The following is a 27,462-nucleotide window of genomic DNA, read 5'->3' as shown; positions in this document are numbered from 1 at the left end:
TAAAGCATTTCATGTGATAAATATTTAGAACGAATACTACCGACACCAAAATATATTCAGAATATACACTTAAAATATAAGTTTCAAGCATATCTTTGTCTCGTCAATGACAAACTCTAATCAACAAGAGACACTTCTTCAATGGTGAGCACTCGTCAATTACAACGAACAAACTCAATGGTGGGCATACATTACTTGTTTTCTAGAATTGAGTATTTTAGTTTGATTTTTGTATTTGGGGATGTGAGCATATTTTAGTTCATAGTACCGGATGAACAATCATGATTAGTACATGAACTTATTTGATCATTTTGCTTAAATTTTTTAATTAAACTAGTATTTTTTTTATGCGCGATGGGCAAAATAGATGCCCAATAATAATAATAGTAATAATAATAATAATAATGTAAATCATTTTTATAAATTTGATATTTATATTTTAAAAAATAACTTATATAGTACTCTAATATATAATGCCAATATTATTAGTATTGAAGAAGATAAGAAAATATATGGTAGATGTATATGTATGACCACAATAGTTGTAAACGATGACGGAAATTATAACGATAGGAATATTTTTGACTAAAATAATGTACAGTATGACGCTTATAGCATAATGTATAAAAAAAGTAATGAAAACAATTAACATAAGGGTATAACATTTATTCATATTTGTATTAAGGAGTAATTTTAGATGATTATACAAAATCATTTATTCAGAGTAAAACCGTAAAATGGGCTTTTTAAGACGTTACGCATGCAGAATTGCAGACGTATGCATAACCCGGATGCGCCGGGTCAAGACCGGGTCGAACTCCGATTGGATTTCTCTAACCTAGTCTTCTGTTAATCAGAGTTTTGATCTTTTCACGGTTTCAATCGTATGATCGCAAAAAAATGGAGAAGAAGACCAAGTTCAGTATAATTGTTCCAACCTACAATGAACGCCTCAACATCGCCCTCATCGTTTACCTTGTTTTCAAACATCTCCAGTAATCTCTTCTACCCCCTCTTTTTCATTTCTTTGTTTACTGTAGTTTTCTTCAGCTATGCAATTCGGTTTGTCGTTTTTTATAATTTATAAGCTGATTATGGATTATTGACTTGAAAAGCTGCTGGAGATCTTGCTCTTTATTAAGTTCAAAGTATTGCAGTTTTGTCTTGCTTTGCTTCTAGTCTAGTATAACAATTTCAACTTCTTTTTTTTTTTTTTTTTTTTTTTTTTTTCTTGTGAAAAATTGTGGCATTTCATCTCATAGTGTTGCTATAGCTCTTTGATCATAGTTGAACTGTGTGCATATTTAATCTTGACATAATCAAAGTTTGTCAAACTAGACTAATTTGTGTTGTGGATATTCTAGTTTAATTAGATGCTATATCACACTTTTCTCAGTCATCCTATAATATCTTGTGCAATTTTTGATAGTCATTTTCTATTCTGCATTATACTTTTTAGTGGTTAAATATATATATAAGGTCCAAACTTAGTTTACAGTATTATACGAGTAATTTGTTTTTCCTGGGTAGGGATGTTGATTTTGAAGTTATAGTTGTGGATGATGGAAGTCCTGATGGGACTCAAGATATTGTCAAACAATTGCAGCGGGTGTACGGAGAAGATCGCATTGTCAGTAATTTTGAGTTAATTCTTTGTGAGTTGTTTCTTACATATTGGTAGAAATTGTTGACTCATTTTTTTTTTCATCCAATGGTTGCAGCTTTTGAGGCCTCGACCTGCAAAACTTGGTTTAGGTATTTACTTGTACTTTTCCTGCTGAACTGATTATCATTAATCAGTCACTAAGTGCACCTTCTTTCAGGTACTGCATATATTCATGGTTTGAAGTATGTTTCTGGAGATTTTGTTGTCATTATGGATGCAGATCTATCCCACCATGTAAGAATTCTCTGGAACATTAAACATATTGACAGTTTTTCTTTTTAAAGTTATCTCTGCTTAATGCATGAGATAATCTCTAAGTTTTCAATGTGATGCTTTCATCACTATTTCAAAGTGCTGTCCACTAAACATGAAAATTCATTTCTTCTAATTACGCACTTAAAAGTTAACTAGCATTTTTTTGGTCACATAGGTTCCTAACAGCTTCATGCATTCTTTTTACATTTATATTTTGTGTTTTGTATATCTGCTCTTGATTTGTCAAATGTATGTTGAACAACTAAAAATATTGGTCTATACTTTCGCTTTGTAAATCCAAATTGTTCATTTAGTTTTTTGGTTTACATCTTCGTTGCAGCCAAAATACCTGCCAAGATTTATAAAGTAAGTGTATGTTTCTGGCTCAACTTTGTAATCCTTTTTCTCTTCCTTTTTTAGCACCATAATTGAGAGATATCTTTGAATTCAGGAAACAAATGGAGACAGGTGCAGATATTGTCACTGGGACTCGCTATGTTAAGGGTGGTGGTGTCCATGGATGGAATCTCATGCGCAAATTGACAAGTAGAGGAGCAAACGTCCTTGCACAGACACTTCTTTGGCCGGGTGTATCAGACTTAACTGGATCATTTCGGTATAGTTTTTGATAAGTGAATCATTCCGCTATCTTGTTAACTACAGACTCGGCTCATGTCTGTCATGAAAAATGAAAACCATGTTTCCCCTTGACCTACTCCAGGAAAATATGAAAATTAGAAATGTAAATATCAGCAAATTGAATTAATCTTTTCTCCCTGTAAACACGTGAGGTCTTCCAAATTATTGTCTTTGATTTTTTTTTTTCTTTTTAATTTTGTATATGCTAAATTTGTAAAGAGGCATTTCTTCTTTAAATTGTGTTGCTATTGTTTTAGCATATACTGAGGTCAATAATACCAAACCTAACTTTTTCTTTCTGTGTTAGAGTTTCTAATATATATAAATCTTGGTGTTTGGCTTTGCCCATTTTGGCCATCACTTTTTGAAACGAAACTAACAATAGCTCTGCTTATGTTGAAGGCTTTACCGGAAATCAGTGCTTGAAGACATTATAAGTTCATGTGTGAGTAAAGGCTATGTTTTTCAAATGGAGATGATAGTCCGTGCTTCCAGGAAACGTTATCACATTGAAGAGGTAGCATAATATAATAGCATGAAGTTGGATATAATTCCTGTCCTTGCATGTTTAAAAAAAAAAAAACTTTTTAGCCATGAAGCTAAATTCTCCCTTTCACCATTTACAGGTTCCTATTACTTTTGTTGATCGAGTATTTGGCAGTTCCAAGCTGGGAGGATCAGAAATAGTTGAGTATCTTAAGGGCCTTGTTTATCTTTTGTTTACAACTTGATACCACACAAGTCAGATAGAATTTTCAGTCTGACCACATCTGATATAACTTTGAGAGTTGACAGTTTCAACTAGTTTGAAATGTCTCATAGGAAAATTGTTGTTGGGATTTTCAACTGATATTTGAGTAATTTTGTATTAGTCACATTTTGCCATGAGCTTTATTGTGCTTGTTTCAGCAGAATCACATTGCTAACTTATAATGCTGCCTGCTTTCTTGCAGCAGGAACTCAGTAAGTAAACATATTGAAAAAAAAAAGGTTTTTTTTTTTTTTTTAGAATCTTATTATGTTAAAATCTTGAAGACATGAAATGGTATGTTAAAAACCAAAGTATTGTGCATGTCTATAGGGTTGTGACTGTTTATGAACATGTACAAGAGTTATGTGTTAGCGGTGTAAGTGCATATATATATATATATATATATATATATATATATATATTATAGTAACATAGAATTATAGAAACATATTATAACTGTTTAGTATTATATAATCCATACTGTCTCATTGTTTGATTCTTCATCTTTGATTCTGTTTAACTGGCTGATGGATGTTATGAGTTACTACATGGTACTCCTAAATTTTATTACTCACTTTACTCCTTGACATGTTAAACAAGGATGAGATATTTTCTATCATGTGGGTCTCAAGAAAAATGTTTTACATCAAGGATTCGTGAGATGAAGTTATAAGTTGGGGAGTAAAAAGTGAGAGTCTATATAATATTTTTCGGATGTTATTCTCCACCGGCTAGGCCTTTTGATCTTTCAAATTCAACATTGTATATAGCTCCAATGCCTAAAAACTGAAATTGTATTGAAGCTATGAGACTTATAGCCTCTTCAAAGCTTGTCATCCTAAATCCATATGATCATCATATAGCCCAATTTACAACAAATAGCAAGCAGCAATAGACTCCAGAAATCACAAAATTAAAAGGCAGAAAAGAACAAAAGGGGGACATCTTTAAAATCAAATTTTCCTGGACCTTCTAACTGCAGTCTTCTTCTTCTCTACACCCCCAACAGATTTCTCAACACTCATAGCCAGATAAGCAGGCTTCTTGTTCTCCTTGCTTGTTGTCATGCTTCTCAGCATATACCTCGGCTTCTCTCCTCCTCTCTGCGCCGTCATGGGAGTCGCCGGAACTGTCTTCCGGCCACTCTGCACCACCACATTTGGCACCCCCCTTTTCTTAACAGACTCAACTCTCACACCAAGACCATAAACCGCCGCCTTCTCTTCGCCGCACTTCTTTCTCTTCAGCCTCTCATTCCTCCTGGCGGAGTACTCTTCATAGAGCCTCCCCCTCTCAAACAAAGGGCTTCTCGGTTTCAATGAGTATTCCTCATTCCCGGGATTGCCCCCATCGCCATTGCCAATTTCTTGCTGCACCATCTTTGCCAGCGCCCGGAGCTCACAGGAAATGGTATGGTATTCCGGACGCATCTCCCATTCTTCAAGGTCACTCCGACGATTAGGCAACTGGGATTTTGTCAATGAACCTAACAAAAAATGGGTCATACAAAAAGAAATGAAAAAAAGACGAAATTTCTCACCCATGAGCGGCCGACAAGATTTGTAGAGATGGTAAATCACGACGATTCAGAAATCATTAGGTAGGAAGACTAGTGTCTAATGTCTATAAAGAGTTCGATTATCAGATTGGGTGTAACTTTTACACTACGACTACTAGGGCAGTAGGGCTAGATCCTACGTTCTTGCTCACAATCGCCCCAGAAAGAATCAACCGACCTACCAGTGCAACTAATTTTTTAATTTTCTCGTCCCAGAAAGAATCAACCGACCTACCAATGCAACCAATTTTCTAATTTTCTTCGCCCCAGAAAGAATCAACCGACCTACCCGTGCAACCAATTTTCTAATTTTCTTGCCCCAGAAAGAATCAACCCACCTACCAGTGCAACCAATTTTTTAATTTTCTTGAAATACCTGGAGGAGTTTGAAGGGTGTTTGTGGTAGACCGGAGGGCACGGCGCGAGCGAAGACGAATCGGAGATCTCGGAAGCGGCGGCTTGCTGGATCTCAACATCATCTTGGACATGGAGGAACTCAATCAACTTGCAACAGAAAAATCTGAAATCTGAAAAAAACAAAAAGATGAGAAAAGATTAGATAGATAGAACATGAATGGGGGGATTTGGGATGGAGAAGAAGGAGCAGCTCGCCTGAAGCTCTCTGAAAGTTGCGATAGATGTTTGAATAGTTTAATGGAGAAATTGTATATATACGAATTTGAATTTTGGGAAAGGGGAAGGGTGCGGGGGAGCGTATCTATCAACGGTCATATTCACTAAATGACGATTCGGAATTGAAAAGATAAAAATATGATTTGATTTGATACAAAACCTTCCTTAATTAAAGATTTCAAAATATTGATTACTTTTTTTTTTTTTTTTTTTTGAAAGCTACTGGTTCTATTACATTGTAGTATCTGTTCATATACTTTCTCAACCTATTGAAACACAAAGAACCAATAACGTCTCCACTGAGGCTCGAACTCATAGTCTTCCAAATGGAAGTCCAACCCGGGTACCATTAGACCACATAGTCCTGGTCAAAATATTGATTACTTAATGCTGCTGCTTTTACTAATTACTGGAATGTGATTATTTAGGCTCCTTTGTTAATTTCCTGAAAATAGGCAAAATATGACTTTTTGGTCTATTGTAAAAATTTTATTTATTTATTTTCAATTATTAATTCTATTACTTTTAAATCTTTTATTTTAAAAAAAATTGATTAAGGCCCAAATACAAAAAAAATTCAGAAAATGACTTTTACTCATTTTTCAGGTTTTTACACTGGCCCTTAAATTAGAATGAGTTAAAATTTATTTTGAATTGAAACTTAGAATTAGTTGGGGTTGACTATCATAAGTTTAAAAGGAATGAATGAATTTTTCCTCTCGCCGTATTCGCGAGTTTTAGGGTTTCCGTAGGGTTTTGCGTTTTGGCCGTGACGAAAGACTGAAAGCCGGTGAGACACGATGGAAGCTGATGATGTAGCCGACCAGTGCGCGGGCCTGACTCTAGCAGACGTAGATGATGATGGAAGTTTCATGCAGATTGCAGATGAGATTGACGCCCCGATTGTGGAGGAAGACTGCTACTATGCGGTGGGGAGGTTAATAACAACCAGGTCAGTACGTTTTGCCTTCTTTCAAGATACAATGGCGGGGGTGTGGCAGCCTGCTATGGGGGTTAATATGCGTGAGTTAGAGCCACGTAAGTTCTTGTTCCGTTTCTATCATGAGGGGGACCGAGCTCGGATATTGAGTGAGGGTCCATGGGCATATGAACAAAGCTTGTTGGTGATGAAGGAGGTGCCGTCCGGGGTTGATGCGGAGACGGTAGCCCTAACTCATGCTGAGTTTTGGGTTCAGATTCATGCATTGCCAGTTGGGTTTCGGTCTGATGTGGTTGTGAGGGCAATAGGCTCGTTTGTGGGCTCGGTTGTTCAAACGGATTCTCATAATTTTGATGGTTCGTTACGAACGTTTTTCCGTGTTCGGGTCTCCGTTGATGTGTCTAAACCACTTAAGAAGCATATGAGATTGAAGAAGGGAGGTGCAGGATGGGTTGTGGTGGATTTCCGGTACGAGAGGCTACCCACATTTTGTTTTCTGTGTGGGGTGATTGGGCATGGGGACAGGTTTTGCCGCCTAGCTTTGGGGCGGGAGCAGCCGATTATGGACAAGCCATATGGGGCCTGGCTCAGGGCGGGGACGAGGAGAGCTACGCCGACGCAGAATCAATGTTGGATCCCTCCGCAAGTGGCTGCTGAGAGGAAGCACTGGAGGTCACCGGTAATGGGGGGTGTGGCCGGTTTTGGTGTGGAGAGTGCTGGACTAGTTGGGGAGGATGGGGTGGAGAAGGGGGATGGAGGCAGTGTTGGGGCGGTGGTGGGGTACTGTACAGGAGGAAGGGGAACGTGGCAGTGTGGGGGGCGGTGTTGGGGGCAGTTTTGTGGGAAGGAGGGGGGGGGGGGGGAGGCAGTGTGGTCTCCGAAGTTGGGGGCAATGTTGGGTTGAGGGGGGATGATGGCAGTGAGGTTGACGTGGAGGGGGGCAGTGTTGTGGGAATGAATGGTGGAGGCAGTGTGGAAATCGGGGGTGGGGCCAGTGTTGTGGGATGGAATGGTGTTGGCAGTGTGGAAAATGGAGGAGGGAGCAGTGTTGTGGTGAGAGGGGACGGGGGCTGTGTGGTGGTTGGGGAGCAGAAACGGAGGCATGTGGAGGAGGTGATGTTAGAGACGGTTTCGGGTATGGACTGTGATGCTTCGGTTTCAAAAAACGGCTTGGAGGCGGGTCTTGCGGCGCAGACCCGCCCAGAATTATGAGTCTTTTATCATGGAATTGTCGGGGGCTTGGCAACCCAACGGCAATTCGTGTACTAGCGGACTTGGTCCGTTCTAAGAGGCCGTGTGTTCTTTTTCTAGTTGAGACGTTTGTTGATAGGCACCGGATGGAGGAGGTGCGTGTACAATTGCGGTATGATAATGTGTTTGCTGTGGATTCGGATGGGCATAGTGGAGGATTGGCGGTTTTGTGGATGAATACGGTGGAGTTGAGGGTAACGGACTATTCTGCTAATCATGTGGACGCGGAGATTGAGTTGGATGTTGGGAGTCCGAGATGGCGTTTAACGGGGTATTATGGATATCCGGAACGAACCCGACGTAGGGAGGCCTGGCAGATGTTACGCACACTATCGGGGCGGAGTCAGTTGCCTTGGTTGGTCGTGGGAGACTTTAATGATCTCATGGACCAGTCAGAGAAACGGGGGCGTGTGCCACACCCGGAGTGGCAGATTAATGGGTTTAGAGCGGCGGTGGATGATTGTGGTCTGCATGATGTGCCTTTTAGTGGAAATCAGTTCACGTGGGTGAAGTCCAGGGGAACTGATCATATGATTGAGGAGAAGTTGGATCGAGTCCTTGCATCTGATGATTGGCTTATTCTGTTTGAGGGTGTACGGGCGCAATCTTTAGTTGTCCCTTACAGTGATCACTCGCCGTTGTTAGTCACTCCAGTTGTGTTACCCGGGGTTCGGAGGCGGTCACGGTTTTGCTTTGATAATATGTGGCTACGGGAGGATGTGTGCCGAGAGATTGTGGTGTAGAGTTGGACCCGGTCTGCGGGTTTGGATACTATATCTAGAATCGGTATGTGTGCCACGGATATTGGTCGTTGGGGCCGTCAGTATAATAAGGAGTTCCAGCGGAGGATAGACCGATGTAAGAGCCAGATGGAAAGGTTGTGTATGCGGTGGGATGGGTATGGGATGAAAGGTTATGCAGCTGCGCATAATGAGCAGTTGTTTTTGCTAGAACAACAGAGTTTGTACTGGAAGCAACGGGCTAAAGAGCACTGGTATAAGGGGGGCGATGTGAATAGTAGATTTTTTCATAGTTTGGTAAAAGCCCGCCGGCGGAGGAATAAGGTGGTGAGGTTGCAAGATGGGGAGGGTAATTGGGTTGAAGGGGAGGAACAGGTAGGAGGGTTGATGGTGGCTTATTTTGAGGAGTTGTTCTCGCCGGACTACGGGGATGTACAGGAGGTGATTGATGTTATTACAAGTAGGGTTTCTGAGGTGGATAATGCAGGGTTGTTAAGGCCGTTGAGTATGGACGAGGTCCGTGAAGCAGCTTTTCAAATGCATCCGGATAAATCGCCTGGTCCTGATGGGTTTGGTCCGGGGTTTTTTCAGCACTACTGGGATATTGTCGGGGGAGAAGTGTGGTTATTTTGTAAGCAGTTTCTTGAGACTGCAAAGTTACCTCAGAGGGCAACTGAAACTTTTATTGTGCTGGTGCCTAAGAAGCCGAGCCCGGTGTCTATGAAGGATCTTTGCCCTATTGCCCTGTGCAACATGGTCTATAAAATCGCGGCAAAGGTATGTGCTAACAGGTTGAAACATATGTTGCATAATTTGATTTCCAGTGCGCAGAGTGCTTTTATTCCGGGGAGACTAATCTCGGATAACATAATGTTGGCATATGAGGTGCACCACTACCTGAAGAGGAAAACGCAGGGACAGAATGGTGTCGTGGCGCTGAAATTGGACATGTCCAAGGCTTATGATAGGGTTGAGTGGTTGTATCTGGAGGCTGTAATGCTGAAAATGGGTTTTGCTAAGCACTGGGTCGATTTAATGATGGAGACGGTAACATTTGTGCGTTATAGTGTGCTGCATGAGCATCGACAGTTGGGGCCTATACTCCCAGGAAGGGGACTTCGTCAGGGGGACCCGCTTTCGCCCTACTTGTTTCTATTTGTAACCGAGGGGCTCAGTGCTTTGTTGGAGAAGAGAATGGCTGGGGGTGTGTTGCATGGTGTCACAGTTGCTAGAGGAGCCCCGGCGATCTCTCATCTTCTTTTTGCTGATGACTGCTTTTTGTTTCATCGGGCGAATTTGGATGAGAGCGTGCAGATGAGGTATGTCCTGGACACTTATTCTAAGGCTTCGGGCCAATGGGTTAATTATGATAAGTCTACTGCGTGCTTTAGTGCAAATGTTCAGCAGAATGTGCGAAATGAGGTGGTGGAGGTTCTGGGGGTGGAGGAAGGGGTTATGAGTGGAAGGTATTTAGGCCTACCATCCCTAGTTGGCAGGAGAAAGAAGGAGATTCTGGGTTTCATCAAAGACCGAATACTTGTTAAGATCAGATTGTGGAGTGCAAAGTTCCTATCGAGAGCAGGAAGGGAAGTCCTGTTGAAGAATGTGATTCAGGCAATGCCCACCTTTGCAATGATGGTTTTCTTGTTACCCGTGGGACTGTGTCGGGAGATTGAGACGTTGATGAATTAGTATTGGTGGACTGGCAGTGTAGGAGGGGGTCGGGGCATCCGGTGGCGCTCTTGGGAAGGGTTGTGTAGGCCGAAAGTTTGTGGTGGGTTGGGGTACCGGAAATTGCATGAGATGAATAAAGCGTTGCTTGGGAAGCAAGCTTGGCGTTTGGTAACCAGGCCACATTCTTTGGTGGCTCAGGTTTACAAAGCGCGTTATTACCCGAGGTGTGGTTTCTTTGATGCAACGGAGGGTAGCAATCCCTCTTACATTTGGAAGGGTATTATGGCGGTACAAGGGGTGTTGAAGGAGGGGTGTAGGAGGGTTGTTGGGAATGGGGCGGACACGATAATTGGTTTGGATCCCTGGTTGCCAGATGAGAACAATCCGTATGTGGAAACAGAGTTGCACCAGTCTGTCATCGGGGCTCGGGTAACGTCTTTGTTAAATGAACAAGGTACGGGATGAGATTATGATTGTGTTAATGATATTTTTAATTCCCGTGATGCAAGATTAATTATGAATATTCCGGTTAGTTGGCGCAGGCCTGTTGATCGGTGGACTTGGCATTGGGATCCGAAGGGGATGTATTCTGTTAAGTCATGTTACAAACGGATTACCATGGTTGCTTCGGATGATCGGCCATGGTCACGTATATGGAGTTTACATGTTCCCCCTAAGGTAAAGTGTTTCTGTTGGCAGCTAGCTTCTGAGTTTCTTCCCACTCGTGATGCTTTGGCTGCGAAAAGGGTAGCTTGTTCACTTGATTGTCATATGTGTAGGCTTGCGGCCGAATCTGCGGTCCATCTTTTTGTTAACTGTGCGGAGGCCAGGCGGGTTTGGAACCTAGTGGGTGTGCCACATCTGAATGCTTATGCAGGTGATAATATCTCTGATTGGTTTTTTTGGTGTGTTAGTAAGTTGTGTGCTGACTCTTTGCCAAGGTTTGTAATGGTGTGTTGGGGAATGTGGACAAGCAGGAATGAAAATGTCTGGAAGGGCAGTGTGCATAATTCAGCATTGGTGGTGCAGCGTGCCCTAGACTTTCTGGAAGGGTGGCGTGGGGCGAATCAGGAACACCGTGTGAATGGGGCGGTGGACGCTGTGTACTGGAGGAAGCCGCGGTTGGGCAGGTTAAAATTAAATACGGATGTTTCTGTGCGGCAGGAAGATGGACGGATGGGGTTGGGTTGGGTGTTGCGGGATGATAATGGGGGGTTCTTGGCGGCTAAGAATGTGCTTGTAGCAGGAACTTATTTGGTGAAGGAAGCCGAGGCCTTGTGCGTAAGAGAAGCTCTCAGCTGGTTGAAGGCTACGAGACTAGGACGCGTGGATGTGGAGATGGACTCACAGTTGGTGTGTAATGCTATTCGTTCTGTGTCTTTTACTTCTGCTTTTGGCTTTTTGGTGGATGATGTAAAGGATTTGGCATCTGAAATTGAGGATGTTGAATTCAATTTTGTTAAGCGATCTGCGAATCGTGCCGCTCACTGTGTTTCTAGGGAGGCCTTTTCTGTGTCAGGTTGCAGGGAGTGGCTGGACTCCCCTCCATCTTTTCTTGTAAACATTCTTCATTCTGATTTAATGAATTAAGTTTACTTTCTCAAAAGGAATGAATGAACAGATACTACAATGAAATAGAGCTAGTAACATTCAAAAAAAAAAAAAAGTTTAAAAGGAATGATGTGACAAGGAATTGAATTTTATATATGGGATGGATGTTTTGTTGTTGAAGCCATTACACTTAGGATTAATATTTGATGCACCGTCAGTGTATAGATACTATATATCGGCGGTTAATGAGAAGATGTCACATCATTAAATAAAAAAATCAATATTGATTATGTCATTTTTTGCAATATTTAAGACTTGTATTTTATTAGGAAAGCCTTTATTTCTAACTAACAAAATATATATATTCTTCTAAACATATTTATTACTTAATGGGAAAATGGCACTTTTTACCCCTGAGTTATATACTTATAGCACTTTTTCCCCCTCAATTATTTAGGTAAGCGCATTAGTCCCCTCAATTATTCTAAAAGTGGTGCTTTTCCCCCCCTGATATATTAAATTGACATTTATACCCTTAAAGTAAACATTTTATTTATTTTACTACTCCAACAAATTATTGCGTATACGTAGGGATGACCACAGTTCGATTTGAATTGAACCGGATACTAAAGCAATCGAATTAATAGTTTACGGTTATAATTCAGATCTAGAACCCAATATTTAAATGTCGATTTATTAAAATTATGTATCAAAAAATTGAATCTTGAACCGTGAACCGGCGGTTCCAGATCTGTTTCGCGGTTTTGAACCGTCTTTATTTTAAAATTTTATTTTTTATTTTAAAATAGTCTAAATTCAACAATAAATGTATTTTATTTTTTTTTCGGAACATGAACCGTCCGTTCCGGTTCACGATTTTAATAAACTCTAAATATCGAATTTCGATTCTAAATTGTAATTGGAATATTTCGGTTTGGTTGCTATAGTGTTTGTTTAGTTTGAACCAAATTATGGTCATAATTTGTTGGAGAAAAAAATAAATTAAATATTTAGTTTAAGGGTAAATATGTCCATTTAATATTTCAGGGGGAAAAACAGCCACTTTAATAACTTAGGGGGAAGAAATGCTATAGGTATATAACTCAGGGGGAAAAAGTGCCATTTTCCCTTACTTAATTATTATCTATCTAATTTCTTTTGCATTTTTAATTATTAAATACATTATTAATTAAATTGACAAATTGTGCTTATTATTATGTTAAATTTGGTGGTGTTGTTTTATTTATTTAGTACAACATTTAAAATAATACTACGTATCAAAAATATCAATTTTAATCTAGATAAAAAATACGTTCATAATGTATATAGATTAAAATTGATATTTTTTTTTTATCTAGATTAAGAAATACGTCCATAATGTTCATAGATTAAGAAATACGTTCATAATGTTCATTGATTAATAAAAATTAAAATAGTTGTACAAGTGTTTTATTTCCAAATGGTCTAGTAATAAAATAAAATTAAAAAAATAATTACAAGGCGTCAATATAGTAGGGTGATTAATGTTTGGGAAGAATATATATTTCATTAGTTCATTCACAGTAGGTGTGATTAATATATATTTAATATAAAATAATCATCATTTGTCAATTTAATTAATAATGTATCTAATAATTAAAAATGCAATGAAAATAGATAGATAATAATTAAATAATAAATATTATTTAGGAAAGTAGATATATTTTATTAGTTAGAAATAAAGACTTTCCTAATAAAATACAAGTCTTAAATATTGCAAAAAATGACCCAACTAATATTGACTTTTTTATTTAATGATGTGACATCTTCTCCTTCACCGCCGGTGTATAGCATATATACACCGATGGTGTATCAAATATTAATCCTTATACTTAATGTAATCGCTATCAATTTCCAACCATGAAATGATTGTTTTCTTACAAAATTCGTTAGCATTTTAGTGACATAATAAAATTTATTTTAGAGTTTATAATTTATTTTAATTTATAAATAAATTATATATTATGCTTGATAAAAAAATTTATGTATTTTAAAAAGTTCTTATTTAAACTTATTTTTCAACGTTATATTTTATAAATTTAGAATTTGGATAATAAATTCATAGATTTTGATGATCTCATTCATTAGAATCCCTATTGATTTGGGAAATTTTAATGTTTGAAATTCTATTTGTTGGTGCCTTTGAAATTGGTGCAGGGACCAAAAAGTATGTTTACTTGTTGTCAAGACTCAAGAGACCTTGTAAAATGTATTTTTTTACCGAATAATTTTGACAAAGGTTTGCACGGTCTTAACATGGCACTTCTGACTTAGTTAATGTAAGATGATATGACATCTATATAAAAAAAAAAAATCTTTAACACAAGAGTCTATGGTTTGTCGTTTGACATAACTAAACAAATAAAGGGTCTGTCAATAAGGTCTATCGATAGTGATGAATGCAATCAAATATCCTTAGGCAACCTTCTACATCTACCGGTGCTCCCATCTACTACTAGGGCCTACCAAAGGGCTTATCTCTGCTCTTAGAGCGATCTGAGTAATTTTTGTATTAGTTGTTACAAAGAAAAGAAATGGGGAACCTAAGTTCGTAAAATACAATAGATAACATCATCAAAATCTATACAACACTTATTTCTAACATCATTTTAAAATATGTGTTTAGTGTATTGTCATTATATTTTTATTTTTATTTACTTTATATGTACTAGGTACATCATGGACATTCAACATAGGAAAAAGATGAAAAAATAAGCACTTCTATTAATTACAATATCATTTGCAACAAGTGCTTATGTGATATATATTATTATAAATATATTTACAATGAGCCTTGTATGACTTCACTTCTAAAAGTTGAGGAATAGATGAGAGAAGTCTTGAATGGACATCCAATTTGATGTGGTAAATCTGTGCCTTGTTATAATAACACTACCTTAAAAGCGTTATTTGCCCCGGTAACGGTGCAGTTAGAACCCTGGCACGCTTTCGACATGCTACACAGACCTACTATGGATAGCTTGCACTAGCAATCACGTAGGCGAACCTCAATATTGCTCAGACTACGACTCAAAGAGATTAAAGAAACTGAAGATTCAAGGATGAAGATTGAGCACTTGTCATCTTCAAGGATGAAGATTGAGCACTTGTTAACAATGTGTATAGCCTTTATATAGTAAGGTTGCATACTATTAAAGCCACAATGTCATCCATGATTTGCGCTACTTCACTCCTTCTCAAAGCACAACAACCACAATTAACTAATGAATGGGATTAGTGGCTTTATATTTGGCTAAGATTTAGTGTAGTAAGGACACATGGCAAAGGATAGATGTTTATGGTTTAATTTGGACTACACAAATCTTTCACTCTCTCAGAATTTTCCAACAATCCCCCACAAATTCTGAGTTTAGACAAGAAGATTTGTCTAAGCTATTCACAAGAAATGATGATAAAGTCTAAGCAATACAAACAAGTTGATCTTAATGTCAGTGTTTGAGAACTTGAACTGACACGTAGTGACATTGAGTAATTTTCTTCCCGAGAGTGATATAAATCTTGAACTCACCGGTTAGATAAATTTTGAACTCTAATGTACACACCAACTCTAACCGCAGGTTCTACGAAAGTCAAATTCTGTGACTTCTTATGAATACCCTTAGTATTCAAGTCTGTTATGTCTATATCCATATAGACCTCCACCCTGTCAAAGTTTATCTCAACATAGACTTTTAACTCTGACAGGTCTTATCGCATTGTAGACTTTTATGTCAAAGTCCTATCACTTTTATGCCTGTCAAGTCTTATCACTTTTATGTCTGTCAAGTCTTATCACTTTTATGTCTGTCAAGTCTTATCACTTTTATGTCTGTCAAGTCTATCTCAACATAGACTTTTAACTCTATCATGTCTATCTCAGTATAGACCACCTTTTTAAAGGCTTATAGAGTAGTTAAAGACATAAATCAGTTGTAAGTCTTTTCTTTCTATCATAGGCACTGTTCTTTGCAATGCAAACGACAGTTTGTGAATCACAATGTAGTGAAGGTGTTGGACACCCCCAGAACTGCACGGTTATCAACATGTTTCTTAGCCACTCAGCTTCTTGGGATACCCGCATTATCTTTCATAAGAGGCGGTTAACCCTTTTCCACTCAAGTCAGGGGTCTCTTTAGGTCTACCTCAAAATAGACCACCCCAATTGAATATAAGTCACCAAGAGAACTTTTGTACTCAAGTCATTATGCGGTGAATTCATTTGGTTTATCTCAACAAAACCACCCTTATCAAAGAGTTATGAATTCATTAAGAGCTGTAGCTCAACCTCACAAGTACGCATATTGTAGGAATGACCAACTAGTGTACTATTTTGTAATTCTTTTCATGGCTTCGTTTAACCACAAAAGTGGGACCCACCACGAATTCATTACCACTTGGACTTTAAGTCCTTCCAATGATTCAATGACTAATCCTTATAATTAGCCATCAAGTAAGTTGATTCTCTTGATCAAACTTACATGTACTTTGACGAGTACTTCGTTTACTCGTAAATAATCCCTTGAGATTTTCATGCTTAACATGCAACATTTTCTCTCATCATTATTCTCAATACCACAGAGAAACTTTGGGTGAAAATATAAGGATTTAATCACTCTCACAATGCAACACTTACAAATATTTTTGTCAAATATATTTGATCTCTTACCCAGATTGAACTTTTGGTGCCCAACATTAGCTCCTTTGTAGGCTGAGTTTTGCCAATTTTCTTTGTGGAGCATTATAGTAGCTTTACACTTTGCCTGATACATACTCAATGGTTGAATATATTTCAACAAACTTGGTTATCTCAATCCATCATAATTACCCTTTAAATAGGAATTATAGGTCTTTCAAAATGACTCAACCAAGAATTTAAATAATGTATATATATTATATACAAATGCTCATTGTTAGTAAGCCATAGAGATAATGTTGTCCACATGCTACTTCAAGTTGAACAGCATAATCATAAATTTCACATCATATTCTTACAAGAAATTAATCTCATACACAAAAAATATGTTCAAACTAATATTTATTAGGAAATATTTCTCAACATGGAGAATTCAAAGTTGCCACCTGCACAACTTTTCCATCGCTTGAGGAGATTAAAACTCATATAAAGCATTCAAATGGTGCATATCAATATTACTATTGCAGTACTTCAACAATTTCTATTGCAAGGTTTTGATTGTTTAACAACACATGAAAGCCAACCTCATTTCAGGTCGAGATCAAGTGGCTCTCTAACTAGCCTGCATGATCAACACCTAACTTCTTAAGCACTCCCAGGTCAAATGGTGAAACCGAAGTTTATTTAAAAACCATCTTCCTAGACAGAGTGTTCAAGAATGATGACGTTTCCATGTTATCATTAAATTGCAATTGAAGCCTTTGATATATGCTCTTATTTTATTTTAGTAAAAATATTTGAGCAATATCTATGCACAAATCATTTAAATCAATGTCATTAGTATTCAACATACTAAAGAAATAAGTACTGCTAAGTAATCAAAACCTAGGCAACCCAACTAGTATTTAGTTCTAAGAAAATCATACTTCATGCGAGCCCTTAGAGTTAGAGCAATTATAGTTACTCAAAATAACTACTTATTTAAAGAGGCTCAATACTCATCTTGCTCTGTCAGATTGACTTTTGCTAGTTTTGCCCTTGCGATGGTAGCACTGGTATGCTAGGTGTCCTTGCTTTCCGCACACAAAACCTCTTCCTTTGAACTTCTTGACTTTTCCACTCCTTTTGTTGTAGACAGTTCTGACACTTTGATTTTTAGTTTCATTAGCACTGTACTTTTCTGACAGTGATTTCCAAATGAATTTTGCTGAGTTTTGTTTGACATAGATGTTGAACAAATTGTCATTTATTTGTGACAGAAGGTATCCTCTGGTTGCCGCATTGTCATTTCTAAACTACATCAGAGTTACACTCGGTTCTTGACCCGGAATGTAATCTATTTCAGGGCTGCTTTCTCTGGATTCTTCACTCGGAGTGTAATCAGGTTCATGGTTAGCTTTTGTAACACCAAGAGGAGAGAACACTGTTGGAGTAGTTCAGGTGCAACTGAATACAACACGTAAACCAACTTTAATTGTTCAAAGAGGATACACATTCTTTGAGCCCACATTTTGTAATTTTTCCCATCAAGCGCAGTGATATTTGATAGATCGGGTATGACATAAGGTGCCATAACGCTAAAGGTTGACTGTTGCAAAAATAACGCTTTTACCTGTAATATAGTCGCAACGTCAACGTGCGATCTGGAAGCCTTTTAAGAAGCACGGACATTATGGGTGTATGGTTGAAAGGAAATCTGTGTCGTGTTATAATAACACTACCTTAAAAGCGTTATTTGCCCGGTAACGGTGCAGTTAGAACCCTGGCACGCTTTCGACATGCTACACAGACCTACTACGGATAGCTTGCACTAGCAATCATGTAGACGAACCTCACTATTGCTCAGACTACGATTCAAAGGGATTAAAGAAACCGAAGATTCAAGGATGAAGATTAAGCACTTGTTAACAATGTGTATAGCCTTTATATAGTAAGGTCGCATACTATTACAGCCACAATGTCATCCATGATTTGTGCTGCTTCACTCCTTCTCAAAGCTCAACAACCATAATTAACTAATGAATGTGATTAGTGGCTTTATATTTGGCTAAGATTTAATGTAGTAAGGACACATGGCAAAGGATGGATGTTTATGGTTTAATTTGGACCACACAAATCTTTCACTCTCTCAGAATTTTCCAACAGAAGGGTCATCACATGATACACTCGTTTTCTTCTACACATTTAATATACCATCAGTGAACTTTCTCAAGCCGCCACAAGGTATCATATTCCTAATTCTTTTTAAGTAAAATAAAGCCATACCACATTTATTTCTTAAAAATTATGGTTTTTATCTTTTAATATTATGAAGATATTATTTGGTGGATAAAGGATATTCAGATAGATCCGAATATTTTTTGCCTTATCCAAAAATAACGTATGACCAATCTCGATTTGAACAAGAGCTGCCAACTAACGCTTAAGAGACATTCAATCGGGCGCACATTCTTCTCGTCATAGTTGTATTGAAAGATCATTGAGAATATTAAAGAAGAGATGAAAGATACTTAGTAAAATGTCACAATTTAGTGTAAACTTCCAAATTGATGTTATTATGACCACATTTGCATTGAAAAATTACTTCCGAAAGAACTCACAAGATAAAATGATGTTCAATATATTCGAACAACATCCAAATTACATACCGCCCGATTAACTTCAAGATTTCAGTGGTACTATCACCGACAATAAAAATTTAAGTGAAAATACCAGTGAGATAGAAGGAAATTTGCAACAATATTGTTACCAATGTTGCAAAAATCGCGCCTAGGTGCCGCACGATTCGGCCGGAATCGGCCTCCTCCGCGGTCGGGCGGCTAGGCGGTCTAGGCAGCCGCCTAGCCGGCCGGCCGGTTCGGCCGTTTAATTTTTTTTTTAATTTTTTTTTACGTTGTAAAGTGTTAAAAGTTCGGGAAGGCATAACTTTTGACTCGGTTGTCCGTTTTGGATAAAAAAAAATTTCAAATCGCGTATTTTTTCGAGAATCTTCAGTTTCCAGATTAATTTTTTTTGTTTCTAGTTCTCCAAAACCAGAATTTTATTCATTTGAAATGCAAAGCAAAAGCTTACTTGGTCACCATTTAGAATGTCAAACAAGTGCACAATAAATGCTATGACAGCCCTTGAGGAGACTATGTGCATAAAAGCATCCCTACTAATGCATAATTAGGAGATAATGTTTGTAAAAACATTGCCAAATAGGAGAGAGAGTGTTGGAGAGAGAATGGAGAGGCTCTTTGCAACAACTAGAGATAATGGAACAGTAATGCAGTGATGAAAGGTGATGTGCGCAAATCAAATACAACAAAAAAAAAAGCTAATAAAAGGTTAATTTCTTGAGCTCCATGCCAACTCCGGGAATGACCCATCCACAGCCACCAGAACTCCCCATGCCAAGTTGCTAACCACCGCTCTACCAGCCGTTCACGACCCAGAGACAAGGCTACAGCTTCACCGGCGACCACCGCTTGGGTTACATAAGGGGCTGTCGAACTGGGTTTTGATCGGTGGAAACCGCAGCATCGACCCCACCATCCTCAGTTTCTTTGTCAACCTCTCCTGCTCACCGGAGACTCGCCGACAGTGCAACAAAAACACCTATTAACGCGCCAGACTGTATATCCCACCGGTAAGTATATCCGCATTCCTATTATTGTCAATCACCCATAGTCCATTCCTATTCCAGTAAAAAAAACCCCATTAAATGCTCCGAGATCCATTTACTCAAAATTTTAATTTCGTTCGTCATTTGTAGCATCATAAATGGCACCCCGACACGGACGCGGAGGCAGAGGCGGAGGCGGAGGCGGCCGTGATAATCCCCCGGAGACTCTCTGTCAAAAAATGAAGGGTTATGTATTCGGGTTCATATCCATTTGCTCACATGGCGCAATGTATAAGTTACACCCCATCCTCAATTTCCTTTGTCCCGTTCTTTGTCCTGCCGTTCCTCCTCCGACTTTTCTCAACCTCTTCCCTCCTCCTCATGGATTTCCCAACTACGTCCCTCGTCCTTTTCCCGAATTTCCCAACGCCGTTCCTCCTCCGGCTGATCCCAACAACACTGTTCCTCCTCCGACTTTTCCCAACAACTCATTTCCTTCTCCGGCTTTTCCCAACCCCATTCCTCTCTATCTTCCCTATGAGAGTTCTCCTCCGCCACAACCTTACTTCAAGCGTGGTCAAAAGTTTTTCCGATCGAGAACTGCACACATCAAAATTGGTTTGGTTAGCTACAGTTCAATTTTGTTTTTTGTTTTGTTTTTTGTTTTTTTTTTTTTGTTTTTTATTGTTTTTGTTTTAGGTTTTTGTTTTTTTTTTTTTTTTTTTTTTTTAATTTCTTCTTTGATTGATCATTTATTTTTGCATCTTAATCTTAATTATTAATTTGTTATATTAATTCTGTTCTGTATGTAGGTATTTACACATCTTTTATATGATCCAACTTGGCATGGGTTGATGATCAATTTTGGATCAGTATTCTTGGAGTTTGGCCATAAAATCCAGGTATCTGTGATTATTTTTCACTTTTAAATCTAAGCTTCATCTCTGACTTCATTTTCACTACAAGAAAAAATGTTCATCTCTGGCTTTTGGGATAACTAATGAGAAACAATTTATATTACTACTCTATATGTTACACAGGTAGGAAACAATAAAAACAATAAGTGGTATTAGGCTATGTGTTAGGTGGAGAAAAGATTTCATTGAGCAAATGTTCTCTTTCATAAAAAGTTATGTACGGAAATAGTAGTCTTAATTAAGATCTTTGAAAACCTATCAATATTAAAATCATGCAAAGAATTTTCTTCTTCCAAAACTTTTCAAATCTTTCACATTGCAAGAAATCTTTCTTCATGGTATCAGAGCTGACCCTCAGAATTTCTTCATGGTATCAGAGCTGACCATCATAATTTTTTCATTGTATCAGAGCTAAGCCCATGCCAAAGGAAATAGATTCGGGTATCGGGTTGCTCCCCTAAGTGGCAGGTGAAAGGTTCGAACCTTAATTGAGGCAAGTAGCGCTCCACTAGCCATTCGCGACCTAGAGACAAGGCTATAGCTTCACCGGCGACCACCCTTGAAACAAGTGTCAAACAAGTGCACAATAAATTCTATGACAGCCCTTGAGGAGACTATGTGCATAAGATCATCCCTACTAATGCATAATTAGGAGATAATGTCTGTAAAAGCATTGTAAAATAGGAGAGAGGGTGTTGGAGAGATAATGGAGAGGCTCTTTACAACAACTAGAGATAATGGAACAGTAATGCAGTGATGTAAGGTGATGCACGCAAATCAAGTACAACAAAAAAAAGCTAATGAAAGGTTAATTTCATTAGCTCCGTGCCAACTCCGAAAATAACCCATCCACAGCCACCAGAACTGCCCATGCCAAGTTGCTAACCACCGCTCCACCAGTCGTTCGCGACCAAGAGATAAGGCTACAGCTTCACCGGCGACCACCGCTTGGGTTACATATGGGGCTGTCGAATTGGGTTTTGGTCGGTGGAAACTGCAGCATCGACCCCACCATCCTCAGTTTTTTAGTCAACCTCCCGTGCTCACCGGAGACTCGCCGACAGTGCAACAAAAACGCCTTTCCACGCGCCAGACTGTATATCCCGCCGGTAAGTATATTCGCATTCCTATTATTGTCAATCACCCATGGTCCATTCCTATTCCAGTAAAAAAAAACCCTCATTAAATGCTCCGAGATCCATTTACTCAAAATTTTAATTTCGTTCGTCATTTGTAGCATTGTAAATGGCACCCCGACACGGACGCGGAGGCAGAGACAGAAGCGGAGGCGGCCGTGATAATCCCCGGAGATCCTCTGTAAAAAAATGAAGGGTTACGTTTTCGGGTTCATATCTATTTGCTCACTTGGCGCAATGTATAAGTTACACCCAGGGTTGCAAAAATCGCGCCTAGGCGCTAGGAGGCCGCCGCGAGGAATGGCCTAGGCAGCCTCCTACGCGGCCGGTCGGTTCGGCGGTTCGGCAATTTTTTTTTTTTAAATGTCGAAAAAGTTTCGGAAGGCATAACTTTTGACTCGGTTGTCCGATTCGCCAAAGGCGGTTTGGTCCACTAATTTCTCAAAAAAATGCTTCTTTAGCTCTTAATTTTAGTTTTTTTATGCATTTAGATGGTTTAAACAATCTTTTGAACACTTTTACAACCACTTTCGTAAATAGTTTCTAAGAAATAACTATGGAAACCTTATGTTTTATTACTAAATTTTTTAAAAAAAAATTAATTTTTAATTAAAAAAAATAAAAAAAAATAAAAAAAATCGGCGCCTAGGCGCTAGGCGCCCCCTTGCCGCCTAGGTGGCGCCTAACGTGTTTTGCAACATTGGTTACACCCCATCCTCAACTTCCTTTGTCCCGTTCTTTGTCACGCCGTTCCTCCTCCGGCTTTTCTCAACCTCTTCCCTCCTCCTCCTAACATCTTCCCTCCTCCTCATGGATTTCCCAACTACGTCCCTCATCCTTCTCTCGAATTTCCCAACGTTGTTCCTCCTCCGGCTGATCCCAACACCATTCCTCCTCCGGTTGATCCCAACAACACTGTTCCTCCACCGACTTTTCCCAACAACTCATTTCCTTCTCCTGCTTTTCCCAACCACATTCCTCTCTATCTTCGCTATGAGAGTTCTCCTCTGCCCCAGCCTTACTTCAAGCGTGGTCAAAAGTTTTTCCGATCGAGAACTGCACACCTCAAAACTGGTTTGGTTAGCTACGGTTCATTTTTGTTTTTTGAAAAAAAATTCTTCTTTGATTGATCATTTATTTTTGCATCTTAATCTTAATTATTAATTTGTTATATTAATTCTGTTCTGTATGTAGGTATTTACACATCTTTTATATGATCCAACTTGGCATGGGTTGATGATCAATTTTGGATCAGTATTCTTGGAGTTTGGCCATAAAATCCAGGTATCTATGTGATTATTTTTCACTTTTAAATCTGAGCTTCATCTCTGACTTCATTTTCACTACAAGAAAAAATGTTAATCTCTGGCTTTTGGGATAACTAATGAGAAACAATTTATATTACTGCTCTATATGTTACATAGGTAGGAAACAATAAAAACAATAAGTGGTGTTAGGCTATGTGTTAGGTGGAGAAAAGATTTCATTGAGCAAATGTTCTCTTTCATAAAAAGTTATGTACGGAAATAGTAGTCTTAATTAAGATCTTTGAAAACCTATCAATATTAAAATCATGCAAAGAATTTTCTTCTTCCAAAACTTTTCAAATCTTTCACATTGCAAGAAATCTTTCTTCATGGTATCAGAGATGACCCTCATAATTTTTTCATGGTATCAGAGCTGACCATCATAATTTCTTCATTGTATCAGAGCTAACCCCATGCCAAAAGAAAAAGATTCGGGTATCGGGTTGCTCCCCTAAGTGGGAGGTGAAAGGTTCGAACCTAAATTTAGGCAAGTAGTGCTCCACTAGCCGTTCGCAACCTAGAGACAAGGCTACAGCTTCACCGGCGACCACCCTTGAAACAAGTGTCAAACAAGTGCACAATAAATATTATGACAGCCCTTGAGGAAACTATGTGCATAAGAGCATCCCTACTAATGCATAATTAGGAGTTAATGTCTGTAAAAGCATTGCCAAATAGGAGAGAGGGTGTTGGAGAAATAATGGAGAGGCTCTTCGCAACAACTAGAGATAATGGAACAGTAATGCAGTGATGAAAGGTGATGCGCGCAAATCAAGTACAACAAAAAAAAGCTAATGAAAGGTTAATTTCTTGAGCTCCGTGCCAACTCCGAGAATGACCCATCCACAGCCACCAGAACTGCCCATGCCAAGTTGCTAACCACCGCTACACCAGACGTTCGCGACCCAGAGACAAGGCTACAGCTTCACCGGCGACCACCGCTTGGGTTACATAAAGGGCTGTCGAACTGGGTTTTGATCGGTGGAAACTGCAGCATCGACCCCACCATCCTCAGTTTCTTTGTCAACCTACCCTGCTCTCCGGAGACTCGCCTACAGTGCAACAAAAATGCCTATCAACGCGCCTGACTGTATATCCCGCCGGTAAGTATATCCGCATTCCTATTTTTGTTAATCACCCATGGTCCATTCCAATTCCAGTAAAAAAAAAACCCCATTAAATGCTCCGAGATCCATTTACTCAAAATTTTAATTTCGTTCGTCATTTGTAGCATTGTAAATGGCACCCCGACACGAACGCGGAGGCAGAGGCGGAGGCGGAGGCGGCCGTGACAATCCTCGGAGATCCTCTGTCAAAAAATGAAGGGTTATGTTTTCGGGTTCATACCTATTTGCTCACATGGAGCAATGTATAAGTTACACCCAGGGTTGCAAAAATCGCGCCTAGGCGCTAGGAGGACGCCGCGAGGAATGGCCTAGGCAGCCTCCTACGCGGCCGGCCGGTTCGGCGGTTCGGCAATTTTTTTTTTTTAAATGTCGGAAAAGTTTCGGAAGGCATAACTTTTGACTCGGTTGTCCGATTTGCCAAAGGCGGTTTGGTCCACTAATTTCTCAAAAAAATGTTTCTTTAGCTCTTAATTTTAGATTTTTTATGCATTTAGATGGTTTAAACAATCTTTTGAACACTTTTACAACCACTTTCGTAAATAGTTTCTAAGAAATAACTATGGAAACCTTATGTTTTATTACTAAATTTTAAAAAAATTTAATTTTTAATTAAAAAAAAATAAAATAAAATAAAAAAATCGGCGCCTAGGCGCTAGGCGCCCCCTTGCCGCCTAGGGGGCGCCTAACGTGTTTTGCAACATTGGTTATACCCCATCCTCAACTTCCTTTGTCCCGTTCTTTGTCACGCCGTTCCTCCTCCGGCTTTTCTCAACCTCTTCCCTCCTCCTCCTAACATCTTCCCTCCTCCTCATGGATTTCCCAACTACGTCCCTCATCCTTCTCTCGAATTTCCCAACGTTGTTCCTCCTCCGGCTGATCCCAACACCATTCCTCCTCCGGCTGATCCCAACAACACTGTTCCTCCACCGACTTTTCCCAACAACTCATTTCCTTCTCCGGCTTTTCCCAACCACATTCCTCTCTATCTTCCCTATGAGAGTTCTCCTCTGCCCCAGCCTTACTTCAAGCGTGGTCAAAAGTTTTTCCGATCGAGAACTGTACACCTCAAAATTGGTTTGGTTAGCTACGGTTCATTTTTGTTTTTTGTTTTTTTTTTTTTTTTGAAAAAAAATTTCTTCTTTGATTGATCATTTATTTTTGCATCTTAATCTTAATTATTAATTTGTTATATTAATTCTGTTCTGTATGTAGGTATTTACAAATCTTTTATATGATCCAACTTGGCATGGGTTGATGATCAATTTTGGATCAGTATTCTTGGAGTTTGGCCATAAAATCCAGGTATCTGTGATTATTTTTCACTTTTAAATCTGAGCTTCATCTCTGACTTCATTTTCACTACAAGAAAAAATGTTAATCTCTGGCTTTTGGGATAACTAATGAGAAACAATTTATATTACTGCTCTATATGTTACATAGGTAGGAAACAATAAAAACAATAAGTGGTGTTAGGCTATGTGTTAGGTGGAGAAAAGATTTCATTGAGCAAATGTTCTCTTTCATAAAAAGTTATGTACGGAAATAGTAGTCTTAATTAAGATCTTTGAAAACCTATCAATATTAAAATCATGCAAAGAATTTTCTTCTTCCAAAACTTTTCAAATCTTTCACATTGCAAGAAATCTTTCTTCATGGTATCAGAGATGACCCTCATAATTTTTTCATGGTATCAGAGCTGACCATCATAATTTCTTCATTGTATCAGAGCTAACCCCATGCCAAAAGAAAAAGATTCGGGTATCGGGTTGCTCCCCTAAGTGGGAGGTGAAAGGTTCGAACCTCAATTTAGGCAAGTAGCGCTCCACTAGCCGTTCGCGACCTAGAGACAAGGCTACAGCTTCACCGGCGACCACCCTTGAAACAAGTGTCAAACAAGTGCACAATAAATATTATGACAGCCCTTGAGGAGACTATGTGCATAAGAGCATCCCTACTAATGCACAATTAGGAGTTAATGTCTGTAAAAGCATTGCCAAATAGGAGAGAGGGTGTTGGAGAGATAATGGAGAGGCTCTTTGCAACAACTAGAGATAATGGAACAGTAATGCAGTGATGAAAGGTGATGCGCGCAAATCAAGTACAACAAAAAAAAGCTAATGAAAGGTTAATTTCTTGAGCTCCGTGCCAACTCCGAGAATGACCCATCCACAGCCACCAGAACTGCCCATGCCAAGTTGCTAACCACCGCTCCACCAGACGTTCGCGACCCAGAGACAAGGCTACAGCTTCACCGGCGACCACCGCTTGGGTTACATAAGGGGCTGTCGAACTGGGTTTTGATCGGTGGAAACTGCAGCATCGACCCCACCATCCTCAGTTTCTTTGTCAACCTACCCTGCTCTCCGGAGACTCGCCTACAGTGCAACAAAAACGCCTATCAACGCGCCTGACTGTATATCCCGCCGGTAAGTATATCCGAATTCCTATTTTTGTCAATCACCCATGGTCCATTCCAATTCCAGTAAAAAAAAACCCCATTAAATGCTCCGAGATCCATTTACTCAAAATTTTAATTTCGTTCGTCATTTGTAGCATTGTAAATGGCACCCCGACACGGACGCGGAGGCAGAGGCGGAGGCGGAGGCGGCCGTGACAATCCTCGGAGATCCTCTGTCAAAAAATGAAGGGTTATGTTTTCGGGTTCATACCTATTTGCTCACATGGAGCAATGTATAAGTTACACCCAGGGTTGCAAAAATCGCGCCTAGGCGCTAGGAGGACGCCGCGAGGAATGGCCTAGGCAGCCTCCTACGCGGCCGGCCGGTTCGGCGGTTCGGCAATTTTTTTTTTTAAATGTCGGAAAAGTTTCGGAAGGCATAACTTTTGACTCGGTTGTCCGATTTGCCAAAGGCGGTTTGGTCCACTAATTTCTCAAAAAAATGTTTCTTTAGCTCTTAATTTTAGATTTTTTATGCATTTAGATGGTTTAAACAATCTTTTGAACACTTTTACAACCACTTTCGTAAATAGTTTCTAAGAAATAACTATGGAAACCTTATGTTTTATTACTAAATTTT

At 39.1% G+C, this 27,462-nt stretch overlaps 2 protein-coding genes across 4 annotated transcripts; one reads left to right on the top strand and one right to left on the bottom strand.

Annotated features, from left to right (window-relative positions):
• The first annotated feature begins 774 nt into the window (after window positions 1-774).
• LOC109181698 (dolichol-phosphate mannosyltransferase subunit 1) lies at window positions 775-3,456 on the top strand. The gene is made up of 8 exons (XM_019331587.1): window positions 775-995; window positions 1,531-1,630; window positions 1,722-1,755; window positions 1,824-1,900; window positions 2,262-2,287; window positions 2,373-2,537; window positions 2,963-3,077; window positions 3,187-3,456. The coding sequence occupies exons 1-8, from the start codon at window positions 901-903 to the stop codon at window positions 3,289-3,291; spliced, it is 717 nt and encodes a 238-aa protein (XP_019187132.1). The 5' UTR covers window positions 775-900; the 3' UTR covers window positions 3,292-3,456.
• Window positions 3,457-4,076: 620 nt separating this feature from the next.
• LOC109181699 lies at window positions 4,077-5,545 on the bottom strand. 3 transcript variants are annotated; one of them, XM_019331589.1, is made up of 3 exons: window positions 5,482-5,545; window positions 5,246-5,389; window positions 4,077-4,797 (listed from the first exon to the last, which is right to left on the bottom strand). In XM_019331589.1, the coding sequence occupies exons 2-3, from the start codon at window positions 5,355-5,357 to the stop codon at window positions 4,265-4,267; spliced, it is 645 nt and encodes a 214-aa protein (XP_019187134.1). In that variant the 5' UTR covers window positions 5,358-5,389; window positions 5,482-5,545; the 3' UTR covers window positions 4,077-4,264. The 3 variants fall into 3 exon arrangements, with proteins under 3 accessions (XP_019187134.1, XP_019187133.1, XP_019187135.1); XM_019331588.1 differs by having other exon boundaries at window positions 5,478-5,542; XM_019331590.1 differs by having other exon boundaries at window positions 5,246-5,396; window positions 5,482-5,510.
• Between the last annotated feature and the right edge of the window lie 21,917 nt (window positions 5,546-27,462).

The sequence above is a fragment of the Ipomoea nil genome, unplaced genomic scaffold (assembly GCF_001879475.1).
Source record: "Ipomoea nil cultivar Tokyo-kokei standard unplaced genomic scaffold, Asagao_1.1 scaffold1043, whole genome shotgun sequence".
Lineage (NCBI taxonomy): Eukaryota > Viridiplantae > Streptophyta > Magnoliopsida > Solanales > Convolvulaceae > Ipomoea > Ipomoea nil.
The sequence above is the reverse complement of the archived record's forward strand: the minus strand, read 5'-3'. Positions and strand labels throughout refer to the sequence as shown.

Coding starts and splice junctions, on each gene's coding strand:
- LOC109181698 (XM_019331587.1), top strand. CDS start 901: ATGGAGAAGAAGACCAAGTTCAGTATAATTGTTCCAACCTACAATGAA. Junction 1,901..2,261: donor ATGCAGATCTATCCCACCAT/GTAAGAATTCTC, acceptor TCTTCGTTGCAG/CCAAAATACCTGCCAAGATT. Junction 2,538..2,962: donor GACTTAACTGGATCATTTCG/GTATAGTTTTTG, acceptor CTTATGTTGAAG/GCTTTACCGGAAATCAGTGC.
- LOC109181699 (XM_019331589.1), bottom strand. CDS start 5,357: ATGTCCAAGATGATGTTGAGATCCAGCAAGCCGCCGCTTCCGAGATCT. Junction 4,798..5,245: donor CACCCTTCAAACTCCTCCAG/GTATTTCAAGAA, acceptor ATTTTTTGTTAG/GTTCATTGACAAAATCCCAG.